Source organism: Nesoenas mayeri, assembly GCF_963082525.1.
Source record: "Nesoenas mayeri genome assembly, chromosome: 3".
Lineage (NCBI taxonomy): Eukaryota > Metazoa > Chordata > Aves > Columbiformes > Columbidae > Nesoenas > Nesoenas mayeri.
This window is the reverse complement of record NC_137544.1, coordinates 92989499-93008756: the sequence shown is the minus strand read 5'-3', so window position 1 is coordinate 93008756 and position 19258 is coordinate 92989499. Positions and strand designations below refer to the sequence as shown.

The window sequence follows — 19258 nt, the reverse complement described above, 5'->3', positions numbered from 1 at the left end:
TCATGGCAAATTTTCTTTCCACATCCGCCCCTCCTTTCTTTTTAGGGGAAAAAAATGGAGCAATGCATCAGGGGTAAGATTCCCAAAATTTAAAAAGTAAACTTAAAACATACGCTAAGTTCAAATTCTCTCCTGACTTAAGCGCAGACCTCGCTTCAGCATGGAGCATGAGCAGCCTTCTCAAGAACAAGGACAGATAAAGTTTTGAAAGTTGCATGTGTGCAGCACTACTGCAAGAAATTACGTGCTAGTAGCATACTAGGTAATTCTGCTGGTATATCTTTTTTCCTCACGCAAAAGCACTCATTAGTACTAATCTGAATTAATAATTTAATCCCTTGATTTTTCAGTACTTAAAAGCATGTAACTATGTGCTTGTGGAAACCAACCATTTATCTTTTAAAAGGCTTTCCTCTAAACCCTTCAAATTCCATACTGTGAAACTCGAGTTCTGACTCTTTAAAGTAACCTGGGTTTTACCAAGTTCTTGCTAGAAGAAAGAGCTCTTATGAGTTTACTCAGGGACCTACACAAAAACTTTGAACTATATCACATTACACAGCAAAGAATGATGGTGAACTGTATGAGGGAGTAATAAAACCATCAAGTTATACACAACTGAAATCCACCACAGGATGTAGGTCAAATGGAGCTCACCACCAAAAGATTCCAAAAAGACTGCCCCAAAATTTTTGTGTCATCTATGAGCCTCAGAAATGACCAGAATGGCTGAAATATTTAGTAGCTTGCATTTTCAAGACTTCACTTACAAAAAGAGAAGCAATACCTTTCAAATTAAAATAGAAACAAAGATCAAGTATGACTTCTCGATTAAATTACCAAGGTAAAGCTTGTTCAATGCACAAGATAAAGGAAAATATAATTTTGCAAGTCAACGTAGTTCCACAAACTTTTGAGAAACTTTGTATTGTGCAAAAAGAAACACTTTTAGAGTACAGCAAGGGAGAGGGGTTGACGTGGCAGAAAACTCAGTATGCTAGTTAAAAAGAAATCATATAGTTAGCGCAAAATATTGGCAGAATACAGAAACATCACTCATGTTCTGAAGAAGGGAAGATTTTTGGTGTGTAATATTTAGGAGGAATTGGCAAAACTACATGGAACACTGGAGAAGAAAAAGCAGAAACTTTATCAGAATAAAATCATGCAGGAATGTCAGGCAAAGGACTTGCAAGCTGCAAAAACTTAAGATTTGCCAAGAGTGAGAGAAACAATTGCATTCCCCCCAAATACTTCAGTGAATGACACCTGACAATGACCTCAGACTGGAGACTGAACAGGGAAGGAATCTGAAAGAAGACGAGTTTATCAGCTGCAGGAAGGAGTATAAGTGACAAGACGCATCTGAATGTTCCTCTTAGAGTATTTTAATGTGGCTGATGTTACATAGGTATGGGCTACTACAGCTATGCCTACTGGAACGAAATAAAATTAACCAATGGCAGAATCGAAAATGGATTTTCTGGTATGCCTTCTGATATGCAAGTAAAATCCAATTCAGTGTAATACATTTTCTTCGTACATAGCTGCATTAACGCTTAACAGTACCGACAAAAACACGGATCAACAGTACATTACACTTGCACAGAGATAAAAGACACAGGACTGTATGTAAAATTATGTCCTTGCAGAGTTTTCCTCTCTCACAGGAGTTCTGTGTAACAACAAAGTAAGTAAAAAGCAACACTGTGGAGCTAAATGCTGGGCTGCAAAACAACCAATGATGGATGGGAACTAAACCAAAACAACTACAAACTTCATCCACCATCTTGTTGGGTAACCTTACATACTCTTCAGCCACCATTTCATTTTCTGTCATCATCGTTAAATTAAAAAGAAAATCAAACTGAATATTTTGTTACTGTTGGTATTGAGAACTATTAAAAAGTATTTGATTAAGTTTTAAAACCAATATTATAATCATTTAGCGCACAATCCTGCACATTTAACAGTCAATTTAACTCGTGTGATATCTCACACAACCAACACAATATGCAAGAAACAACTGCTGGGAATTGTTTCAGATGCTCTAAAGTATGTTAATTTCCAAAGCAAAATGACTTGTGCTGTGAATTTTAACGCACTTGAAAGCCTGTACTTTCTCTCGTTCTGGAGCACAAATTTTGCATGTCTGAAGAGCTGTGATTCATCTTAAGAAAACCCATCTTGTGTTAAATGGAATGGAAACTGGACTAAGTGGTCAAATGACAAGTACATTCATATTCAAGCTGTATTATAAATGCATGTACAGTAATTTACGTCTCTCAGCTACCACAAAAGGCTCTTGATAAGCAGGTAATTTGCTAAATGGACTCCTTTATCCAAGTATTCGAAGGGCGTTACAAGAAAAATCTGCAGAGGCATTAATGTGACGTAAAGGTCAAGCATTGTGACATACCTTTCAAATAATCCCGCCTAACTTGCGATATGATGAGGAGGCTGCTGGCAGCACTGTTCAGTGTGAAGCCCTTGATGTGGGTCTCAGCACTAAAAGAAGCAGACATTTAGAAAGGAATTACTGACATGCTTCTGATACGATAATAAATGGTTGAGCACCAAGGTGAAATTATAAAAACTACTGTTCGTATGTTAAAAATATTGCTGCAAAATATCGACCTGGAGACAGCTTTTGTGTTATCCTGTCAATGGTTATAGAAGGATAATTTTTTTTTGCATTCTGACAGATGACAAAGTTGGAAGTGAGCAACAAAAGAAACAAAGTACAAGATTTTTTTTAAACAATCGGTTCAGATTCTTGAATGCTGACATATTAGATGACTAAAATAACTGCATGCCCTGCATTGTTCTGTTGTATCCTAAGCTGGATACTTTTTCTTCTTTTTTCAATAGTCACCGTAATTATAAAATGTAAAACTATTCTTTCAGCAATAAAAATGAAACATTTATTTTCAGCACTGTATATTTTAAACATAAACTAAAGCATATTATGAACTAACACCATATCATTTGGTTGATTAATTTTCAAATTTCTGTCATCTAGATGTATACAGGTTTTAAAGTGAACATACCACATTTGCTGCCTTACCCATGTTCAAATTTTATTTTGCTTACCAACTCTTTATCCTCTGTAATACAAAACTTCACGTATCTACAGCAAAGAGAATCTTTAATAACATTGCTAAAGCTTTTCTAACACTCTGGAAATTAGTCAAGCGAGACTAGCCAGCAATCCCATAGATCTTATACTACAAAATGTTCCCATTCCTAAATGACATATAGCCACATTTTTAATATAGAAGGATAACTTTACAAATGTTCATTTCTAGATTACAAAATCTCTACACGGAAAAGGGGGGCATTGCCATTTACCATATCAGCAATCAAGATAAACCTCACTGATCATCTTGTGGCAAACAACTGAGCAGCCTACCTACTTGAACTTAGAGGCTGAGCGGATTGGGAGGTAAGCAGGGTCATTGCTAAATTATTCTCCTCAATCCCAAGAAAATCCTTCCCATCGCACACAATATGACTATCCTCTCAGTCACTTTCAGCCTCCCAGGCTCACAAACGCAGTCACTGGACTCGGGATTTTCTTACTCTCCCAACCAATCCTCTTAATCCCTGCCTAAGCACCCACTGCTCAGTTCCGCCTTTTTTTTTTCCCTTTGTCCCATCTGTCAAAGCCCTTAAGTCAACAATTCATGCATGAGACTGTAAATTACATGTAACAAAGGATTTACTTTCTCCAATCTTCCAATCTTTAGTGTGATTAAATAGATGTTAGCTACTATTACAGAACTAATCCATCATTCCAATACTTCTACATTTCTATTTAAAACTTCTTGGTCTGAATGAAGTAAATGTTCCTCAAAACAGTGCTAGAATGCCAGAGCAATTATACTTGGGTTGACCAACAGATCAGTAACCTTCTGGGATGTTTGGTTTTGTTTTGTTTTTTCCAAAGGCAGAGTAGGAGTGCAATTTCTTTCTACCGCATCACTTTTGCATGGAAGTTTCTCAGTTCTGCTAACAAGACAGAAGTTATAAAATAACCTGACCTTTTAAAATTAAAAATACTTATTTTATTGTCTATATTAATCTTCATACTAACGTTCTCTAAATATTATTTACATTTCAAATTTGGTTTCAAGCAGAGTAAAAAGGAAAAGATGTTAGCTTGTATATATGAAAGTAGCTTTCCTTTATTTTATGAAAATATTAGGAGTTGCAGAAGTTTCAGGCCACTGCACACATTTAGGCTTTGTAGGAGTTTTCTTTTTGTAATATGAGGTTGGTGAAATCGTTAAGCATGCAGAAATGTGTGCAAAACACACAGATATGCTATTCCTCAATGATGTGTACACACAATCACTTTCTCTATTTCAGCAAATAATGTAGAACTTAATGACTTTTGAAAATGCTTAATGTAAGCATTTGTTACTAGAAAAAACATACAAGATAAACACCATGAACACCATCAATATGAAGGATTTTCTGTCCTGATGCAACAGTGAGCCGTTACAGGCTTCTTAGAATGTCATTACTTGGAATTTCTTGACTGCAAGATGCAGTAGGAGAGTTCTGAAAAGCACTGAGGTTATCATGATGGTTGGCTGTGACCAGTGACCAAGAAGAGAATCTATTATTAAATCCTTTTTTCTTTTTTCCTAAATATCTTGAGGTTCAGAGGCTTAGTCCTTTAAAACACACCTAATTCTTTCAGTTTTTAAAATTTTGTTCATTTTTTCCCTGTATTTTGAATTTACACACTGAAATACTTATCTAAAGTGGGAATTCTGAATCACTGATATACTAGGAAGAAGCCACCATTCTTTCTGCTCTACCAATCTGCAAATTACTGCTGATGATATGCAATACTTTGGGCATCTTGTTTACAAGTGTGTTGAAGTTGCAGAGCAAGGAAGCAGTGAATGCATATAAAAATCTTCAGTAGGAAGTTTCAAACTTTTCCCTGAGCATCTTTTGATACCTGAATATTTTCTGTGAACATCTAACAAACTACCTAAATTTTATCAGTATTCTTTGTACTTCTAAAACATGACCTTTCCACCTTCTATTTACAAAGATGTATCAGTTACTTCCATTTCAGGGAGTTTAATTTGATAAACTCTTCCACTTTTTCCTTGCTATAAGCCATACATCCATCAAGCACAAACATTCCTTAGCATCAAGCCCAGTTATTGAGACTTATTTGAAAAAACATGATTTGTTCTTCTGAATGCAGAACTCATACCTTTTCAATGAAAGACATATTCCATCTAAACACTTTTAAGAAAACGTGAAAACAATAAACATCATCTTACACTATACTGTTCTTGGGCATCAATAACTAAGCTGACTTGAAAAATTATTAGATTTTTCATAGTGCCCTATGCATCTTACCGACATGCACTTTCAAATCACTACACACACCTGATGACAACCACTGTTCTTGTTTTAGGTGAACAAACGGAATGGCTTGAACTCCTTAAACTTATATTTTTGTTCTTTTCACCTCTATATCGATGAGTAGTAACACTCTTACTTCGAAGCCTATAATCTCACCAGAACACACAGTCCAGGCAATAATTAAAGCAAGTGGCGTACCATACAACTCACTAAAAGTTCATTTGATTCCAGTGATTCTAATGACACATGACAGCAGGTTGGATTTGTTTCAGAAGTGTAAGAACTGGATCTTAGGTTTCTGGCCATCTCCTCACCACTGGCATCAGAGTCAAACGTACCATTTTGAATTTGGCAGGCGGTCAGCTGCCAGGGAGCGTGGGCGGAGGGGACAGCAGCGGGGACGTGCACTGAGGGGAAGGCTCACGGGCAGCTAAGGGAAGGAATCTTGTCTGTTTGGATATTGCTCTAAAGAGGACAAGGCAGACTGCCAGAAGGGGAGACTTTCAGTTCTGATGCCAAGTACATTTGTTGACACCGTTAGCTGAAATGAGTTATTAGCAATACATACTGTCACTCTAGTATCTTTTTAATATCTGGCATATCGCTCTGTGAAACACTGGTGTATTTCCTACCATAACTCCTAATTACCAGTCATGATGACCTGTTTTCCCACAAGGACTTACCTGAAAATGATCCCGAAATTATTTAAAACTAGCCCCCACTCAACAATTTAAATCACCAAAACACAGAAAAGTCTTACATGTGTTTTACTTCGATGGCTTCTTCAAGACAATTCTGTGTTAACAACGCTTTTATAAGGATGCCGTAAGAACGATAATGAAACTCATTCTTTCCTTGCATTTTCAGGAAAATATTGTAGGCCTCTAAAAAACAAAAAAAGGCAAAATGAAATGTCATATTGCAATTATGTGGGTCATAGAAATATGCCACCTGTTCATTGAAAAGGTCCTTTTAAAATCTATTTATCCTCTGCTTACACCTTCGAGCCCAAAGCTGTTGGCTACAGCTTGTTCGAAACTGCTTGTATACAACAAGAAACTGACACATGCCTCCACAGAAGAAAAACTTTGCTACTGCTGTTCTTCTATATGTGGCTGTTGCTTAAATACCAACACAGCTGGTTAGAAGGGGAAGACTCAGGATTTTTAAAGCAACACCTAATTCTGGGGTATATAGTTACAGTGTCTGGTGCATGATCACAACAGTGTTTTAACAAATAATATAGGAGGTGATTGCAATATGGGGAGATCAAATTATTTGGCTACGACAAGATTTATACAAAACATACAATTTACAAATATACAGATATTTAACAAGTAAACTACGCTGCGTTTGTTTGACTGATTAACAGTTTTATTTCATGCATTCACAATAACTGTCAGTGTATGAAAGGATGTTACCAAAAAGGGGGAAAAAATGATAAGCACACTTTTCAGTCATTTATTTTCTGAAACAAGATTATACAGCTATAAACATGCAGATAAAACTGCTATAAAGGCTGTAACATATTCTAGAAAGCTGTGTAAAGAACCACAAATGATCTTTACATCAAAACTGTGATTCCATGCTTCATTTAATGAAACGCAAAAAACAATTCCTTAGCTAATTCAAATCATAGCCACAATAACCTTTAAAACTTCTCAGAAACACTTGGACTATCACTACAAATTTCACAGCTAAGTGTTAAGTATCTTTCTTATACTTTGAAAGCAAAGATGAAGGCAACTCATTTGAATTTTATTGTCACAAGAAGCATCACACTAATAGCACTTATTTTCGTGTGCTGCGGGATTTTAAGCTGGCATTCCCCAAACCAAAACTGTTGGGTGTGCCTTTTGGTTTGAACGTTAAAGTTCTTCAACCAAAGACTATCCATAAAAAACATCCTCAAATGCTGGCACAAAACTAACTATGCATAAAATATATTATTTACAACACAAACTATTACACTGAGTTAAGAATCAGAATTAACACTGCCATCTAGAATCTACTTTGGACACTTGGAGCTATATTAAATATGCATATATATATATATACACATACATATATGAACAGAGAAAACAGGTAAGTACAACAAAGGAAAAATAAAATGCACTTCTGTGTATCTGAGTTTCATGTATACGAGAGAGACGGAGAGACACGAGAGGGATGAAGAGAGAATATGACTCATGTCTGACATTGCAACAGTGATTGCATTGTCAACTAAAAGATCAATAAAACAACAGGATGACACAGGAAGGTCTTGAAATCCTTCACCATGTTTACCTACAGGTCTGAGGTTAAAGCTTGATCTGTTGCAATGTGCTGAACTCTCTTGCCTGCTCAGATGCTGAACACCAGCACCCATAGTGTGTTCACAATTAAATTCAGTGGGAAAGACAGGTTTTCCTTCCACTTTTCTGAAATCTGAGGTACTAGTAGACTAGCAATCACATTCAACAATAACAAAAAACCTTTAACTGATATAACCTATTACAAGTGTAACTCATTATTTAATTAACAAAAAAGCAGCTGACTGGTGATAGGCTTGTTCTTTCTGCTCATGAACGCCTGTTTAAATTCTAATTTTTAAAGCAAAAAACTCCTTACGTTTGTAGACTCCTGCAAAAGCTCTGCTGTCTTTGGACTGAACTAGGATTTCACCCTGTGTTTGAATCTTTTTCTCCATTGGTTGGGTACAGGAATGGACCTGGTCACCAATGAATACATCAAGCATATATTACCATCAACTATCACAGTTCACAAAATACAAGACCTCTTTCTACAAGGAAATATATTGAAATCTCTTTTGTAACAACTAGTTCAATGAAGAACTAAAAATCTTTGTATTAGTTTTGTTTTCCTGTTGTAGGATGTTTTGCTGTCAGTCTTCACCTCAGAATGATTATCCTATTCAGATTCTTTTCTAGACTTCATTTTGCATCAGTGCAAGTAGCATGTTTGGAGACTACCTAGATGAGTCTCAAATTGAGACATATGCCGGATCAGGTATTATCAGCTCATTACTTCTTCAGATGGCATCTAAAATTACTAAAGTATATTAGCATTCAAAAAAAAGTTCTTAGTTTCAAAATCATACTGTGTTATATTAGCTATTTCAAGTAAAAAGATCTGTTAGAAAAGTGACAAGTTGCCAAGAAAGTCTTAGCTCTCAAGACAATCAAATTTGCTTCAGTAATTGCCGCTGTTTTGGCTATGTGTAACATGAACCCCTGGAGTAAAAGTTCTCACACTGAGGAATGAAGATAAAAATGAAAAAATGACTTTGCATAAATCAAGCACCTCACAGATTTTCAAAACACCCCCATGTCAGAGTGGGTAAATTCATGAAATTAGTTACATAACTAGATTAAGGTAATCTTTTTCCCATCAAAAAGATGATGTTGAGAAAAAGTTATATTCTGCCCTATTACATTCACATCAAAATTACATTATACTGTTACATTAAAGTGGCAACCTAGTTTTTATAGTTTTTTTTTTAAGACAGATAAACTGTTTCCCAACAGGAGAAGAATTGTTTCCCAACATTTGCCTTTTTTTCCTTAATTCCCAATAGATCTAGACCACCTCTTTTCAAATACCACACCTTTAAATAACAGAAACATGCATGGATAATTTACTGATAAATTAAATATCAAATATTTTAAAAGACTGTAAGCAGTTACATTTTATATTTTTGTTTTAAACTAGTCTCCCTGCAAGGTCCACGACACATTTAGTTTCCTCCTGCTCTCCACTTGATAATCTATGATAGGCATAGGTACTTTTCTAAGAAAAATTTTATAGAATACATTCTGTTAATATTGCCTGGTTTTCAGTGAAAAATATTTCTCCATTTCTTGTATTTTCTTTGGATTCCCAAAACTTCCCAGCACAAAGGATTTCCTGAAAACATTATGTCAGCCATAATACATATGATTCTTAAATTCATATACATGAGACTGCACTCCCTATATGCAGAATATCAATACTCCACTGTAGATTTCTAATCAGCGCTCCTGCAACAGAATAACTCCATGGGGTTATTTCACTAACAACATAAGTTAACTGTGTGAACGGCTGACGGATTCTTCTTTTAAAAACTCAAAGCTTAAAAATCAACCTGTAAAATACACTGATGACACTCAGAGAAGAAAATAACTAGGCATCTGGTATCTATAAATCTTCCTCATTAAGCAGAATTAATTTTTTTAAACCTATTTAACTCTGTTTTCTAATCTGCTTTCAATGGAGATATCTAGTTATTTGTCATAGTATAGGTGAAGAAAGTAAGTATTTCCAGAGCATTCAAATGCTCTGTACCTTGGCAAAAAAAATAGATGGGGACTGATTTCCTCCCCTCCTCGAAAGGCCCAGTAATGCTGTGTGCTGCTTCGGCATGAGATGGGTACAAACGCATTTCCAATGAATTACACACAGACTGAGCCAACAGTACTGCACTGACACTCCTCCTTTCCATATACAAAGGTAAATACCTATGTTTTAAGTTAATTCTGGTTTTATGTGAGGCAGGGAAGTTTGCACAGAAGAGTTACTCATTTTTCACAGCAGAAGTGATCTGAAGTGATTTCTCAGTCAGGGTTTTGTATTTATGGAGCGGCACCCAGTGGCATATGGGTTTTGGAAACTGAACCAGACAACTTTAATCTTAGTTGTAAAGAAACTGAAGAGACTATGCAACACATTGAATCCTCCCTTCCTATAGAAATAAACCGCCTTGCAACATCAGCAGATAGGTAATAGACTAACAGATAAAAGCCAGATAGGAAGAGAGCAACGATTATCTCTAGAACATAGTCTCACCTCATTTATCTCATTAATCTTAAAATTAATGCTGAAGGGGAAAAGAACAGTGGTTTTTGTTTTACCTTTTGCATTGTTTTTGTTGCAAAGCATCTTTATTTTTCTTTCTTCCGCCTTAGAAGCACTTAAACTTCTGGTATCTTCTTGTCTAACCTTTAAAACAAACAAACTTATTTAAGTTACTGCAATGCTATCTGTTAACATTTTTCAATGGAAAGAAACCATTTCAAAAGTACTGTCAGCTAGGAAAGTTAAATTTCAGTTACCTTAGGTACCTCAAATGGAACAATCTGACCATTTTTCTCAAGTATATCAGCCAGTAAGGTTAGTGTTTTCTCACGAGGAACAACATTTTCTTCTTGAATTTTAGTCCAAATAGCTTCAGCCTTTTCCCAGTCATTGTTGTTCTCTGAAACAGGGGTCAAAACTTCAGACAGAAGTACATTTACAGTATACATGCATATCTAAAGTAATTCAAAAAAAGGTATCTTTGGAAAATAGTTCTTGAATTAATCATGTACTTCTGCTTCATACAGTCATCAATTTCAAAAGTTCCAAACTAGTTCTAATACACAGAGGACACCAGAAGATGCGAACAGGAAAAAACCCAAAAGGACTGTGCGAATTTTCAAATGAAGGAGAAATCAACCCAAAAATATCAACAAGTGTTCCTCCTAGCTCGTCAGTTCTAATATTCTTGATTGTTTATTCTAAAACTAATTACAAAAATTTCTAAATTATTACAAAACATCGAACACTCTAAGGCAGGGATGTCAAACTCATTTTCACCGGGGGCCACATCAGCCTCGTGGTTGCCTTCAGAGGGCCGATTGTAATTTTAGGACTCTATAAACGTAGGAGTAGTTACATTTATGCAGCCCTAAAATTACATTTGGCCCTCTGAAGGCAACCGCGAGGCTTCAGTAAAGCCTTTGACACAGTCTCCCACAGCATCCTAGTTGCTAAGTTGCGGAGGTGTGGTCTAGACAATAGAGTAGTGAGGTGGGTTACAAACTGGCTTAAGGAGAGAAGCCAGAGAGTGGTAGTCAATGGTGCGGAGTCTAGTTGGAGACCAGTATCTAGTGGAGTACCTCAGGGGTCAGTACTGGGGCCAGTATTATTCAATATATTCATTAACGACTTAGACGAGGGAATAGAGTGTACTATCAGCAAGTTTGCTGATGACACTAAGCTGGGAGGAGTGGCTGACACGCCAGAAGGCTGTGCTGCCATCCAGCGAGACCTAGACAGGCTGGAGAGTTGGGCGGGGAATAACCTAATGAAATTTAACAAGGAAAAGTGTAGAGTCCTGCATCTGGGCAGGAACAACCCCAGGTTCCAGTATCGGTTGGGAAATTACATATTAGAGAGCAGTGTAGGGGAAAGGGACCTGGGGATCCTGGTGGACAACAGGATGACCATGAGCCAGCACTGTGCCCTTGTGGCCAGGAAGGCCAATGGCATCCTGGGATGTATTAGAAGGGGGGTGGTTAGTAGATCAAGAGAGGTCCTCCTTCCCCTCTACTCTGCCCTGGTGAGACCCCATCTGGAATATTGTGTCCAGTTCTGGGCCCCTCAGTTCAAGAAGGACAGGGAACTGCTGGAGAGGGTCCAGCGTAGGGCAACCAAGATGATTAAGGGAGTGGAGCACCTCCCTTATGAGGAAAGGCTGAGGGAGCTGGGTCTCTTTAGTTTGGAGAAGAGGAGACTGAGGGGTGACCTCATTAATGTTTATAAATATATAAAGGGTGAGTGCCATGAGGATGGAGCCAGGCTCTTCTCGTTGGCAAACAATGATAGGACAAGGGGCAATGGGATCAAGCTGGAACACAAGAGGTTCCACTTAAATTTGAGAAAAAACTTCTTCTCAGTAAGGGTGACAGAGCACTGGAACAGGCTGCCCAGGGGGGTTGTGGAGTCTCCTTCCCTGGAGACATTCAAGACCCACATGGACATGTTCCTGTGCAACCTCACCTAGGCGTTCCTGCTCCAGCAGGGGGATTGGACTAGATGATCTTTTGAGGTCCCTTCCAATCCCAAACATACTGTGATACTGTGATACTGTGAGGCTGATGTGGCCCCCGGTGAAAATGAGTCTGACACCCCTGCTCTAAGGTATCACTTCTACGTTGCACCCTGAAATTTCTGAAATGAAATCCTCTAGTTATATTGCTGCTGAGTTAGAACAGCTACATGCCAGAAGTTTACCACTTTCAAATCAAAGAAGTGTTCTAAGCCTTCAGGCTCTCTTGTCTCTAAGAAAAAAAAAATGCATATCTGAAGATTGTAAAATATAAGTGATCTGAAAGAGAAAACACTTAATAAATTGGTAACAAATTAACAGAATAATTCTACTGTTTTCAACAAGAATAACAATTTATGTATGCACCACTGTATAAAACTGCAAACAAACAGAAAGCTGGACTTTGTGAAAGAAAACAGTTAATTACTATTTAACTACATAGAGCAGGTGATTTCCTGTGTCTTCTAAGTCACAAGAATAGCATTGACTTCCAGCTGTAGGTCCTGTTGGCAGGTACCTAACCCCAACATCTGCCAGCTGTAATCTCTCTGTTCCACTGTTTAATTCAGAATCACAGACATGAAGAGATGCAAGGCAAGAAGGCAGAGTCAGAAGGTGGATGACAGAATGAATCGTTCACATGGCAATATCTCAGCCTGTAAGTGCAGCCCTTCAGCTATTCTTCCACTGTTCAGTTAAGGAACTTCATCTGTTCTGTAGCTCAGGCTCCACTAGACGAAGTCATAATACAAGGAAAAGGTGGAGCAGCCACCTGGAAGCAGTATGACGCACTTGGATATTCTCTGGAGTTGGTGTTTCAAAGCAGTATATACTGCTTTGCAAACAATATTGCAATGGAATATTTCAACGCAATGTTCTCTTCTGTCCAGGAACAGCAAGGGGTTTAGGAAAACACATTGACATGTACCTGAGCAGGTTCCAGATCCAAGCCCACTTTCAACAAGGTTCTGGCATCATTTCAGCTTTTTAGAAGAAGCAGCAAACTTAGTGACTACCCTAAGATCTAATAAAACAATTGGTTTTAAGGATGAAATACTGCATATAACATTTTAAAGCAGATTCATATGCAGTTAGCAGAGTGGGACAGGAAATGTCTTAACACTTTTTCATGTGTTTATCCCTGTGTTTGACAGTAATGTGGCAACATCTAGAGTTATCATGTCCAGTTTGGTGCTTCGCAACTCTAAAAGAGGTGCTGACAACTAGAGCAAATTCAGCCACCCATACAGGCATGGGGCCAGAGCAGATGAAGTAAGAGCATAAGTCAAAGAAGATGAGTTTTGAGCAGATCTGAACTTAAGGCTTAAGTGCACAGACAACTCTCTACTGTACTTGTGCATGCGGCAGCTTTGATAGATAATCTAAAATAGTGGAAAGCAGGTATACACATGGGTTTTGTATTTTAAGGTGAGGGACATCCACAAACATTTTCCACTTCTTTGAATAGATGGAAGTGGTTTTGTCTTTTGAAAGAAGACTGAAGATTTTGCATGACAGAACTTGATAAATTTTATCTTCTTAGATACTCTTCCTAGCAGGCACACAGCCAGACTTAGTCACTGCAGAGGTGAACAGGATGAGTGCAGAAATAGGAAGGCTTCCTCCCTGTTCAGACAAGATTACTTTTCAGGCCTACTTGATTTTTGATGGCGAACCAGTATGTGCAAGCCAGAACTGGGCAAAGCTTTCTGAGGTTTTGAAGCTTTCTGAGGCTGTTCAGGAAATGAAAAGCAACAGAGTTCTCAAGGAGTCTCTGGTCATCTTTATTGTGGAAGTACTTATTGCTTCTGCTCCTGGTAAGTGCAACAAGGAAGCAGCCCCTGTCACTACCATAGGAAAAGAAGGGGGTTTGAATAGTATTTTATTTAGCATTAAAACATCACTAGTTCTAGTCAACCAAAAATATACATGGGGAACACTACTTCAAGCTCAAATGAAATTTTTCTCCATGACCAAATACATCAAATTGCTGTAATGGCTCATTAATATATACATACACATTACCAAAGTACATAGCACTCACTGTAATGCTTTTTTAATTCCCCAATTTACTATTTAGTGCTCTAAACACAAAATGTTTTTTCTAGACTTTAAAAACTGTTCCAATTACAGGAGGCTCTAGATCTTTATCAAAGATTATAACAAATAAGCAGATTTTCTCCTTGAAGCATACAAAAAGACAAAGCAGAGTAAACTTTCAAATTAGGATATGAGACAATAGCATGGATTGGAAGACTTGTACTACAGAAGTTCTATTGAAGTGTTGAGGTCTGCAGGTAAAAAAAAATCCTGTACTCTCTCTCCTGCAAGGTATCTCAGAAATGATATCAAGGCTAATTGCATATCAGTATAAAACTCCTCTCTAATTCAGGGTTATTTCCTGTCTCCAATCACAAAAGAAAACATGAAAAAGATCACAAGCTCACTTACCACAGAGTTGGAGCAGGTAGTAGTACATCTCATCTCTATCACACTCAAATAGATTTTGAGTTAATTCTACCAAGTGTTCCAAAGCCTCCATCTTTAAAAAGAAAGAAGGAAAAATACAGTTATGTCTCAGCCAAACAATTATTTTTCAATATATGTGCACTTACATGCTGTGTGCATTCAGCTAAAATAATATTTCTGTTTAAGTATACACCAGCATTTACACAGAGCATTAAGCTCACCTCATCAGCCTGTCACTCGGCCTTTCACAAACATAAAAATCATGCAATGAAATATTTCAAAACAATCTTTCTTGGAATAAAATGACAGTTACATAGAAGACATGATATGAGCCACATACCTGATTATTTGATATACACCTTTTTGCAAACCACTGCAACCTTCCAGAGTGTGCTCTAAAGCCAGGAGTCTGTAAAATATTTCCAGAAGAAAAACACATTACTTCACATGGAACATTCTAAAGCAAAGTAAACATAATACATATGCTCATAATAAAAGCTCATAGTTCTTGTTTACTTTTTGAAACATGAATGAGACCACAAGCTCACAAATAATCAAGTTAGGTTGCAATTATGACAGACTTAAAAATTGCAGTCATTTTATTCAAGACATTTTCCTTTTTGGTTGAACACTGCCAAGAGAGTTGATTGAAAATACACTTCAGATAAAGTGAAATGTTAAATCATTTCTATCACCACAGTAATAAGAGTATTATTGCTACTACCCATGGTAATCAATTGTATTACTCATGGTAGAGAATTATACCAAACATTTCCAAACTGTCTTCACAATGAAGTGTTCGTATTCAACACCACTGTAACATCTTTGCAACTAGAAAACCATGCCTCTCAACCACAACACCACCATTTTGGTACTCTTTCTCTGCTAATATTAGCCATTTTCTTATGACTATTAATACCTAAAAATAATACTATTTTTAGAGAGTGACTTCTCTTGCTCAGTAAGAAAACCAGCTATTTACAGAGCAGTACCTGTTACAGCTGTAACTTGCTGCCAATGCAGATGCCAGGTGTACTAACTGTGAGGTGGTTCCAGCCCAGAACAGAAAAAAGGTTTACCCTTAAGAGTATGTACATGGAAGAACTGATGTATGATGGTTAATACGCCATAGTTTTCCCAGGCGCCTTTACTTATTAATTTCTTTATTGTTTCAAATGGGCTACAGCTACAGAATACAGATTCTCAAAAAAGGTTTCAGTCCTTGGGAACTCCATCTGGTACAGACTAACACATTGTGCGTTCTCAGCACCACAGACCATAATAAAAGTTTCTGTTCCTCCACTTAAAGAAGTTGTTAAACATGGGAAAATCCAAAGTTCCTAAACATGTTACAGGCATGCCAGTACTTGTGTCTGACATATCTAAAAAAAAGATACAAAAAAGACTGTGGGCAAAGCATCCATCATTTTCACCTCTCAGCCTCCTCCCCCCCCACAGAGTCCTTGAATTTGCTTTATACTCTCTTGTTCTAGCACCAGCATCGTTTACAGAGAGGACTCTGCTTTCATTTCAGGTGTCCGGATTCACATTACTAGAGCTCAAAGTGATTCCAAGGAAACGCCTGTTCATCCCTATAGAGAAACCTGTGTTTTGACTCTTGAAGGCTTTTAGCTGTTCATAAGAAGTTGCTACTTTTTAAACATGAAGTGCAGCTTCCAAAATTCAAACAACACTTTGCATAGAAGAGGTAGTTTGAACAAAAAGGTCTGAGAAATATTGAGTCTCAGTTCCAAACAGTCAAAACAATTACCATTGAAAAAGTCAATTTGCCTTCTGTCTTTTTAACACAGAATTTCCTTTTCCTGTATTTTCCAAGTGCAAAATTATTGCTATTACATCTTTCTGCAATGATTAAGCATACACAAGAAAACCAGCATGCAAATCTTCAGTCAAGCCAGTTAAAATCTGCTAAATATGTGTGAAACAGTGTGCTACAGAGTATGTTAGGTCATATAATCCTACCGATAAGCCAAACCATTTTATGCAATCATTGTACGGTTGTTTTAAAAAAAGGATGTTAAACTCACAGTTCTTCAACATCAACCATCTTCCCTATGCATTTAACTGTACTACAAAAGTAGTCTCAAATCAAGGGGTTACAGAAAAACAGTGGCCTCTCAAGTATTCAAAAGTGGTATATATAAACACAGTTCTGCTTTCCAGGTACTTGCTGTTCTCCCAATTAGGTTTCTTTCCCCACAGTTATTTATGGTTTACAGGTACCTGGTGCAGCGCTCTTTTAAGAGCTACCAAGCAGTTTCACATAAAATATGCTGAAAACTAAGTCAAGAATTAACATCTTACACAACAGGCTCTTGAAAATGAAAAAGAAAAAAGTATGTTGCCTGCATTTGTAGCTAATCCTCTTTAGGACATGGTAAAATTCAAATGCTGAATTCACTTACAATTTCCAATATCATTGCTGATCTGAATGCCAATGAACACAACAGCTCCAAAGCTATAAACTTTTTATAGTAAATCCTCTCCTGTTCAGAAATGATTGATGTGTCTGTCACTACAAGGACAGCTGAGTTATACAACAGATATCCTTGTGTTTCATTTTGAAATTGAGAAGTGTTTTCACATACTGCAGGTCTCAATCATCAAAAGAACATCTAGGTCAGATTAACTAAATCTCCAGGGCTTGCCTGATAGTCCATATTTGTAGCTTATCCCTTACCGTCTTAGGGAATTTTAAACATTGCATTTAGCAGGAAGCAGACTTTCTACAATAAGCACACTAAAATACAGAATAAAAAAAATGCAAGGAATAAATAAAGAAAAGTGAAAATCTGTTACTCTAATTACTCTTCCAAATTCTCATTTAGTATTTTGATCTTGCTTGTTTCAATGGATTAATAAATAAATAAATAAATCAATCTATTTTTGAGTCTTGATGGGGTTTTTTGTGTTTTTTTTCTGTTTTGTTATTTATTATTTTTAAAAATATATTTACTGCTTTAAAGAATGGAAAAGCTATTGTGAGTTTCGAGCAAGTCATACAACACATAAACTAAACATGGAGGTTTTCCAGCTTTTACATTCTCTTGGAATATAAAACAGTTGCACTGTATCAAACCAAAGATTGATCCAGTTTGTTATCCTCTCCATAACAGTACCTATAAGAGAATACAGAGTGACAGAAAACCCAGCAATACTCCCCCCATAGTGCTCTGTCACCTTCCAAACACTTGAGGTTCAGTCGGTCACAGTGTTCCCACTGAGTTCTCTCGCATGAGCTTTTCTGGCTGCCCCTGGAACCCTGTAAGATTTATCATTCTTAAGATCTTTTGGGAAAGGGTTGCCTCAGCTTCCTTCTGCAGAAAACCACCAAAATATTACCATTTTATATCTGTTTTCAGCCTAGCTTCTATTAGCTTTATTGGAAGACAATGCACAATTTATTTCTCTTTATCCTCTCCATCTCACATTAGTTTCATAAGTGGTATATATAATAATCCCGTTTCACTGTTTCTTATCTAGACTAGGCAGAACTCACCGACTTAGTCATATCTCCTATAGAAACCATTCTGTATTTTTGCTCACATTTGCTACTATCTTTCTGAGGCTCAACATTCAACCCTCCACTAATTTACTCACTGATTCCATACCTTCACATACAGAAAGGAAAACTAACCAGAAGGGGAAAAATATGCTGCATCTTTAGAATAACTCTTGCCAAGCAGCACCCAAAAATCACGTGAATGCAACAGCCCTAAGCAACTGAAATTTATTCGTTTGTTCTCTCTTTTCTAGAACCAGTCACTTCAGACAAGTGATTGAGGAGTCTGTTCACCAGAAAAATATTTTCTGTACTAACATTTTTATTTGAGCTAATTTTTAACTATTACAGCTGAAAGAAAACAGATTGTCTGGGAAAATACTGGCCTGCCAGAGGCAATTTTTTTTTTTCCAGGTTTTTAGATAATTATATAAATATTCAAGTTTTGTTTACATTTGTGTTCTTTAACTGTTCCAGCTAACAGACAAATACGTTTTTTCTATTTTAATTTTTTTTTAAAGTAATTTACAAAGGACATATGGAAAATCTTTACTTCTCTCTACTTGCCTAAAGGAACCTTCTTCTCTTTAAACACAAAACTTACTGAGAGAAAAACCACAAAAAACAGCATATAGACCAGAAACCCTGTGGTGTTACTCAAAAAGGACTTTCAGAAAACTAAGAGTTGAGACTGCCCCAAACCAGTACCACTTTTGCTATCACTGGCTTAGGATGCATCATTATTCGAAAGCCAGCAGAAGTGTTTTTCACTTGGCATACACATGACAAGAGATGGATGACACTCTTGTTTCAACCTTCCAACACTGCTCTTCCACAAAGCACTACTGTGCACTAGTTGGCAAAATATTTGGTACGTATTCTGTAAAATTTATTCTAGCCTTCCACAGTGTAACTTCACTGTGAATAACAAACACACTAATTCCAACCAAGTTAAACTCTGCCCTCCTTAAGTGTTTTACGTTTTCTCCTAAATCCTTAAATTTTCTTCTCAGGGAAACAGTTCT

General features: G+C 36.9%; 1 protein-coding gene across 3 annotated transcripts in view; it reads right to left on the bottom strand.

Annotated features, from left to right (window-relative positions):
* LRPPRC (leucine rich pentatricopeptide repeat containing) overlaps window positions 1-19258 on the bottom strand; it is a 92425-nt gene that overhangs the window by 13263 nt on the left and 59904 nt on the right. For all 3 annotated transcript variants that reach the window (XR_013921946.1, XM_080341355.1, XM_080341356.1), the window contains exons 26-31: window positions 15051-15119; window positions 14693-14783; window positions 10485-10627; window positions 10284-10371; window positions 6155-6278; window positions 2420-2508 (exon numbers count right to left, since the gene is read on the bottom strand). Coding sequence is in view for 2 of the 3 variants with exons in the window: in XM_080341355.1 (XP_080197481.1) it covers window positions 2420-2508; window positions 6155-6278; window positions 10284-10371; window positions 10485-10627; window positions 14693-14783; window positions 15051-15119 (604 nt within the window). In the remaining variant the exon portion in view is untranslated. The remainder of the gene's footprint in view (window positions 1-2419; window positions 2509-6154; window positions 6279-10283; window positions 10372-10484; window positions 10628-14692; window positions 14784-15050; window positions 15120-19258) is intronic.